General features: G+C 51.6%; 1 protein-coding gene across 2 annotated transcripts in view; it reads right to left on the bottom strand.

Annotated features, from left to right (window-relative positions):
- PSMD11 (proteasome 26S subunit, non-ATPase 11) overlaps window positions 1-7,303 on the bottom strand; it is a 17,811-nt gene extending 10,508 nt beyond the window's left edge. The window contains exons 1-3 of one of the 2 annotated variants that reach the window (XM_008641646.2): window positions 7,222-7,303; window positions 6,848-6,949; window positions 1,714-1,838 (exon numbers count right to left, since the gene is read on the bottom strand). In XM_008641646.2, coding sequence (XP_008639868.2) covers window positions 1,714-1,838; window positions 6,848-6,949; window positions 7,222-7,288 — 294 coding nt within the window. In that variant the 5' untranslated portion in view covers window positions 7,289-7,303. Of the gene's footprint in view, window positions 1-1,713; window positions 1,839-6,847; window positions 6,984-7,221 lie in introns of those variants that run through there. The other variant, XM_017744755.1, reaches the window with a different exon arrangement.
- Window positions 7,304-8,488: the final 1,185 nt, after the last annotated feature.

The raw sequence follows: 8,488 nt of genomic DNA, 5'->3' as shown, positions 1-8,488 counted from the left end.
GCTCAACACTGCAGGCCTCGTCAGCTCCTTCTCACTGCTCATTAAACGTGAACATTTGATGAGAAGCCATTATGAAGTTTCAATTTATTACAGGGTGATAGCTGGAGCATTAGGAGCTGGAGAAATCTCCAATTTCACTGCTTTACTGGGCTCCTGGGAGCCTGCTGGATGTGAGTTACACTGAGGAAGGAAACGCTCCTCGCAACATTTCTGAATGGATTTGAGATTGCTGCATCAAGGGCCTCACAGGTTGATGTCATCCTTCCTTAAGGTTTTGGGTTTTCAGAATATGCTCCAAAGTGACTATTCTGGCTGACTTTTTATTATTTCCATCACCATTACTCCAACCTGTTCCTCTTTTGCAACTGCATCCCAATATTGTCCTTTACACCATGTTTACCTTGAGAAAAGCCTGAAGCTGCTCATTTTCTCCTGACACTTTTAGGAGTTCTCCCTTCTCATCCCACCCCATTTTCCCTGACCTCTTCTGTTAGAGAAAGAGGGGGAAAACATTCTGCCACCATTTATCACCCACAAGCCACAAGGACTGGACAGCAAACAAGGGATGTTGGCTGGGTTACCTGCACTAAGGGATGACAGTTCTAATTTGGCTAATTTTGTGCTAATTTGGCTAATGAGAGTGTCACCTGCCCCTCAGCATGGCAGAACCTCTCTAGCCTGCAACCTGCCAGTCCCTGAGTGCAGGTTTCATGTGCATTTTGTCCCTAACCTGCTGCTCAGACCCTCCCTGTGCCAGCCTTGGTGTGCCAGGACAACCCTCTGCAGGGCAGCACTGCCTGAAACGGGCCCCTCAGCACTTCCATCCAGGGTGCTCCTGTCCTTATCCCACTCCCAAATAACCAACAACTGGGGAAAACAAAGAGAAACTAAGACAGCTGTACCCTGGGGAGCTGATGAGAATGGAGTGGATCCCAACTGTGCACTACCTTAGACTGCCTCGGGTTTTCTGGGGGGGAAGCTCATCCACTGGAGCAGTTTACACCTGGTAGCTGCAAAACCCTTTCCACTCCCACTTCAGGAGTGACTTTTGTGTCTCTGCACAGTCAAACACCCATCACAGGTGTGCCCACGTGCCATCCTGATCAGCTCCAGGACAGCCCCTGAGCAGTGGCTCCTGCAGTTCTGTGCCATCCCACAGCACCCCCACCTTTCCTGCTCCAAGCTCTTTGGGAACACATTCCCAACACTGATCACACTACAAAATACTCCCAGTGCTGCACCTATAATCAATGAGGTCGGAAAAACCCTCTCAGATCACTGAGTCCAACCATTCCCCCAGCACTGCCAAGGCCACCACTGCCCCATGTCCCCAAGTGCCACATCCACAGGGCTTTTACATCCCTTCAGGGATGGGACCTCCACCCCTGCCCTGGGCAGCTGTGCCACGGCTGGACACTCCTTTCAGGGAAGGAGTTGTCCCAATATCCAACCTAAACCTCCCCTGACACAACTTGAGGAAGCAACACAAATCTAAGACCATGGTGGGAGTCACTCCTAACCTGCAGCAGGGAGAGGCTTGCAGAAAACATGGTTATAAATTCAATTATCTGATGTTTTATTTATAAAATACACCCAAATGCATTAAAAGTTTGCTTCCTGACATCAATAATTCTTCAGTGTGAAGCAAACTAGGTCAGATAATGGTGTTGCAGGCTTTTGAGGAACAGCCTGGTGCTGCAGCTGCAGGCTCACCTCCTGTCCTGTTGCTGCCTCCATGTCCAGGAACAGGTCGAGCAGGGACCGGACCAGGCGGGCGGCCTTGGCTTTGCTGATGGAGTTCAAGAAGGGTCGGACGTACTTCAGGAGTCCTCCCAGCTCTGTAAAAAACCCCAAATCATGAAACACAACCCCCCCAGCCAAGAGCTGCACCAAGCTGGAGCAGCCCCACATCATCTGCACCAGCAGGATTTGTCACACCAAACATTCCCCAGGTGGTTTCTCAGCATCATCCACGGAACAGAGCAACAAATGTCACCTGCAGGGCAGCCCTGCAGCAAACAGGGGCTGCAGAGGGCACTGGGGGCTCCAGCCTCCCCACAGCCCTGCCTGTCACTGCAGCTCCTCACTCACCTCCAGCTGTAACTGCCTCAGGCATGTTTTAAAATGTAAGAATCTGCTAAGTGCTTTGAGATGTTTCTATAAAATAAGGGATGGAGTTCATAATTGAGGTGTGTTTTTATTAACTCACAGTTTGATGCTTTAATCTGCCCCACCTAGCCTAGCCCAGGTGTCAGATACACCTTGTGCTCCACCACTGGAAAATTCTATTCCTTAACACTCCAACTCCACCTTTACCTGATCACTCTGACCTCACTTAACTACATTTCTGCTTCTGCATCTCCTCATTAATTCACAGTTACAAACCAGTCTTTGTAAGAGGTGGAAAAAGGAAAAGTCTTTTCTTATGGAGAAACACTGAAGTGTCATTCCCCAGTCACGGCACAGCAGCTCCAGAGTCACTCAGGAATGTTGGACGTGGTGGAATTGCAGAGCACAAGTGAAAAGTCTCCTACAACAAACACCACGTGGCCCTGGGGAGCTCCCAGCCAGGGCTGCTCCCAGTTTGGGAAGATGATCCTGCAGAGGGGCAGGGTTCAGTGCTGACTCATCAGCACTGGGGCTGCATACTGAAATCACAGCTCTCTGCCCCAGATTTCTAAGTCTCACCCAAATACCAGGTAGATCTCACACTACTGTGTTTACAAGATTCCACAGCAAAAGGAAAACCAAAACAAAGCTGGTAATGACTAATTCGGAAACCTTCTACACCAACCTGGTATCGAATCAAAACTAAAATAAGAGATTAATCTAATGTTATTTCAATTAGTATATGGAGGAGTATCAGGAGAATTTCAGTTTGGAAGGATTCCAATAAAAACAAATGTAAACAAGGGTTCTTCTGTATTTTGTTTAGCAGTAATGCTAAAGAATACTAGTGCTAATTATTATAAGAACATCTTATTAATATCTAAAAATGATTCTTCATATTTTTGACTTTTTTAACCTATTCACTTTAAGTTTAATCAAGCCTGATACACCTCATTTATCACACTCTTAAGAAGTGGAACTCACTTTTTTCCAATCACTCATGGTGATCATGGAATCCCAAGATGGTTTGGGTTGGAAGGGACCTCAGAGCCCCTCCAGTGCCACCCCTGTCATGGCAGGGACCCCTCCCCCTGTCCTGGGTGCTCCAGGCTCCGTCCAGCCTGGCCTTGGACACTTCCAGGGACCCAGGGGCAGCCCCAGCTGCTCTGGGCACCCTGTGCCAGGGCCTCCCCACCCTCCCAGGGAACAATTCCTTCCCAATATCCCATCCATCCCTGCCCTCTGGCAGTGGGAAGCCATTGCCCCTTGTCCTGTCCCTCCAGGCCTTTGTCCAAGGCCCTCTCCAGCTCCTGGAGCCCCTTAAGGCACTGGAAGGTTTCCAAGCATCTCAAAGTGCAGATTTAGAACAAACAGAACTTCTCTTGAGTGTGATCCTCAGCTTTATTTCCCAAACTGCAGTGCAGGAGATCCTGACCCCAGCAAACCACAGAGCCTGACCCCAGCAAACCACCTGGACTCAGGACAGGAACACCACAGGATGCTCTGACTGCCACACTTGCTTCCATAAAAGTTTGATTTTCTCTCTGCCAGAGCATAAACAGGCAGCATTTTTTACAACTAAGGTGCAGCTACTTTAACATCTCAGATTGCAGCCTGCAGGCTGACAGTCTTTACTCCACAGGGAACCTGCTGCTCCATGACTTTTCCCACACCATCCTGTTCTGAGTCCATTTAATCTCCAGTGCTACATCTGGATGCAAATCCCAATCATTTTAATCCAAGTCAAATGCTCTGATCGCCTACACAGCAAACACCCAACCACAGACAGTCCAACACATCAGTTCTGCACAGAGCTCCTCTCCAGGATCTTGGTGGGAGCTGGGAAAGGTGGGCTCTGGATCGGTCTTACTGAGGCTCTCCAAGATCCATCAGCTCTCAGGCACCAGCAGGCACCAGGAACCCTCCTCCTGTGCATCCCTGTGCTCCACCAGCTCCTCAGGACCAACACAACCAGTGCCCAACACACTCTTCCCCACAGGAACTTCAGAAGAAAGCTGGAAAACTCCAGTGGAACACACTGCACTGTTCATCATCCCACTGATGTGCTCCAGAGCTGCCCCAGAACTCCCCAGAAAGCAGATCCCAAGCCAACAGCTGGAATCCAGCTGTGCATTCTGCAAACTCCACATTCAGCCGTGCAGACTCGAAGTTCCCACAGAAATTTCTCTCTCCTACCAATGTAACCATCAACTATTTTTAGGATTTTATTTTTCTAAAGTAAATGCAATGCCTGGTAAAGGGGTGTGATTGACAGCTCTGCAGGAGTGATGAGCAGCAGCTCTGGAAAATGAAGCCTGAAGCTCATGCTCAGGGAAGTGCTTCCACAAGCTGACAATCCAAGTATCCAAATTCCTGCTCCAAGTTATTCCAACCCTGTAGTTCTGTGGAATGCTATAAAAATCTGGAACTGTCGTGAAGAAAAGTAATTAACCTGTGAGTTTATCTGCTTGATAAAGATTAAGGATTGGAGAGAACAATTATATTATTGTTATTTTTGTAACAAAGGCTGCACTTCAGCAGAGTCATGGAATCATGGAATGGTTTGGATTGGGAAGGGACCTGAAAGCCAACCCAGTGCCACCCCCTGCCATGGGCAGGGACACCTCCCACTGTCCCAGACTGCTCCAAGCCCCAATATCCAGCCTGGCCTGGGACACTTCCAGGGATCCAGGGGCAGCCCCAGCTGCTCTGGGCACCCTGTGCCAGGGCCTGCCCACCCTCCCAGGTGGAGGGAACAATTCCTGCCCAATATCCACTTCCAGGGACAGTGCAGCCACCACCTCTTTGGGCACTGCAACCCCTCAAACCTGTCCAAAAAGTCCCACTGGCTAAAACCAAACCCTCTGCAGTGAAAGCCACAGGACGAAACCCCAATGTCTGCCCAGCACCGAGGTCTCAGAGCAGCTGTACCTGGTGCTGCCCCTGACTTGTCACTCCTACCTGGAAAGCTGCAGGAGGGGAAGGGACAGAGCCCTTCCCACAGCTCCAGCACCACCCTAAGCCAGGGCACCCTTTCCTTCATCCTCCACAACTCCAGAAAACACCTGCAGATCCTGCTGATCTCCCTCTGAGCTACACACACCCCCCTGGCTTCTGAATGGGGCCAAGTCCATTTTCTTCCCTCCAGAACACACTCACTCTGCAGTTTACTGGTACCTTTAATACACCACAAATACATTCCACGTTTGTCCCCTCACAACCCTGGGTTTGATCAGTTAACAGTGTTATTTTCAATTCCTCAGCCTTCCCCTTGAAAGAAAATAAATCTATCAATTACCACCCTCTGGGAAAACCCTGGAGCTCTTTATTCTCATGCCAAACTCCAGCTTAAACTCAACACTGCTCCGAGCTCTGCAGAGGTGAGGAGGCCACAAGAACTCTGCCCTCAGTTCTGCTCACCATCAGCACATCCACACTGACCTGAAGAGACTCTGGAGATGATTTCCCCCTTTTTACTCCCCCCCACCAACATCTCCCCTGCTGCAGAGCCCAGCCATGTTTGGTGATCTCTGGTGAGCAAACACCAGGGTGCAAAGGGCACTGGCACAGCACAGACACCCACACTGAGCTCACTGACTTCAGCCAGGAAAGGGGCACTTGCACAGCAGCTTCCTCTGTCCTGCACGAGCAGCTGAATCCTGTGCTGGGTTTGTTTCCCTCACAGACCCTAAACACAGCCCCCAGCAGCAATCAGAGGTGGACACCTGAGTGAGGTGACACAGACAGCACCTTGGCTTCCAGCACTCTCTCAGGGCCAGTCAGGCACTGTCCCCAGCCCTGTCCCACTGCAATCCTCAGTGGGATCAGGGTCTGGAATGTTCATCCAAGCACGTGTGACATGGGCAGAGCAGTGAAAGGGCCCGGCCAAACAGGAGCTTCCCAAGCCCAGTGGGACACCAAGGGACATTTCACAACAGATGTAAACTGTGACCTGGATCTGTGGCTGAGCCCTCACAGAGCTTTGCACGAGCTACTCCAAAGTTAGGCCTGGTGTCCCAACACTTCCAGTGTGATTAAACCTTCTGCTGGGTGCTTCCCCCACCCAGGGCCACACTTGCAAGCAAACATTTTCCACTGCCCAGAGCTGCAGCCCAAGCACAGAACGCTCTGGGTACGGACACGGCGTGTCCTGAAATGCTCCAGGGGAAAGGCACAGCACAGCTCCAAACTGCTGAGTGCAAAACAACCAACTGCTGCCTTGAGCTCTCCAGGAAAACAGGAGACAGGAACAGATTCAAAACCATCACTGAACAGAGAACTCGACTCCATCCCTGTCCCCTCACACACTCACAATAGAGGGACTGTCCCATGCAGAGCTGGGTAGGGGCTGCTGATGTAATGGTCCAGCAGATAAATCAATTAATTGTGAGAGGAGCTGCTGGTGAGAAAGGACTTTATGGGACAAACTTTCCCATATGAAACCAACCAGGAGACACCTCTCATCTCAAACACAACTTAGCAAAACTTTAGTCACTCATACTGAAACAGCCCCATGTCAAAGGGCCACAGACTGAACTGTGCATTGTTTGGAGCACTGGGCCAAGCAACACCAGAGTAATATTTATGTTCTTTATTTGGTTTTTAGTTTCTGTCCTGTCTCTGAGAGAACATTTCCTGCCAAAAGCTGTTTTTCCAGCTATCCCACTAAGTAAGGAGACTAAATCCATTGGCTGCAGGATCTCCTGCCTGTTACCTCAGCTCCTGATTTCAGGCTCACCTTCTGCCTGCCCAGTCTTGGCCAGCAGCGACCCCAGCTCCAGGATGCTCTGCTCTTTGACTTGCACTGCTTCCTCATCGTTTTCCTGGACATCACGTTTCACTGGGAAGAAAAAGAGTAGGAAAGTTGCCTTTAGTGCTGTTTCAGGTCGAAGACCATCACTGCTGGTCAGCTCCTGGAGAGGTGCCCAAAGCAGGACCTGCTCCAACAGGCACCAGGGAGTTCAGCCTGGCCCAAGAGGTCTGAGAAGTTTAAATGCAGTGCAGAGAAGTTTGCAGTGCTTTGCCTGTGCTCCACAGGGGCTTTACCAGCCCACAGACCCTACTGCTCACTCCAGCTCCAGGTTTGAACAATCTCAGCTTGCCCAGCTGTGCAAGTGTCGCCTACAAACAGCACCACACACCAGACCCACAGAACCAAGTAAGAGACATTTAATGGCATTTCTGGGGTTGGACACTCCACTTTGGGATTGCTGATGTTGCTGTTTTGTGTATTAAGCTGAGATCCTGTGCACAAAATGCAGCACAACATCAGCGAAGTGAGGTGGGTACATCCCCCCCAACTCTGGTGTCACACCCGCTGCCCGTGCTGAGCCCTGGCAGTGCCATCACCCTCTGCTCCAGGGGGTGACTCTGCTCCGAGGCAGATAAAGGGACAAATGACACCCAGCAGCACAACCTGAGTGTGCACAGCATCAGTTCCATGGGAGTTATGCACCACACAGTGCCCTTCCTTCCCAGCCACCACCCCCAGCACAGAGAGCTCCTCCAACTTCCACATAACAGAGCCAAAATCCCGGCTCTATGGAACTGACACTGTGGCTCTCAGTCCCTGTCATTCCGTACCGAAAGCGAGGGAACTTTGCTCTCAAGGAAAAAAGCACCAGAGCAACATTGTCTGGGCCACTCCTGATCCTCCCAACTCACAACAGGGGCTGTGAGTCCTGACTGAGCCTGACCCGCACCTACTACTGAATAACCAGCAAAACACCGAGGCACAAACAACTCTTAAAGCGCTGACAGCATCTCCAAGGTCTAACAGTGACACTACGGAAACTTTTCCCGACACACCAGCGTGGCAGCAGGGTGACAGCATCCCTGCAGAGGTCACCACACAGCACAACAAACAAGAATTATTGGTTTATACACCAGTTTCGAGGCCCGCACGCCCCAACCTCGACCCCCAGAGCAGGCGGGGTGCCCACACCACCTCGGAACGCCTTCAGAGCACCGACACCTCCCTGGCACCACGGAATGGCCGGGACAGCCCAAAGGGGCCCGTGCTGAGACCAGCGCCCGGCTGGGACACGGAGAAGCGGACACCAAACAAGAATTATTGGTTTATACACCAGTTTCGAGGCCCGCACGCCCCAACCTCGACCCCCAGAGCAGGCGGGGTGCCCACACCACCTCGGAACGCCTTCAGAGCACCGACACCTCCCTGGCACCACGGAATGGCCGGGACAGCCCAAAGGGGCCCGTGCTGAGACCAGCGCCCGGCTGGGACACGGAGAAGCGGACACCGAGGGAACTTCTCCAGGGAGGAGCTGAGCTCGGCCGCGGCACCCGGGAAAGCTCCCCCGGCTCCGTGCGAGCAGCGCCGGGAGGGCGATTCAGCACGGGCGGAGGGTCAGCGCCGGCG

This window comes from Corvus brachyrhynchos, unplaced genomic scaffold, assembly GCF_000691975.1.
Source record: "Corvus brachyrhynchos isolate BGI_N302 unplaced genomic scaffold, ASM69197v1 scaffold479, whole genome shotgun sequence".
NCBI classification, from domain to species: domain Eukaryota; kingdom Metazoa; phylum Chordata; class Aves; order Passeriformes; family Corvidae; genus Corvus; species Corvus brachyrhynchos.
This window is presented reverse-complemented; position numbering and strand designations above follow the sequence as displayed.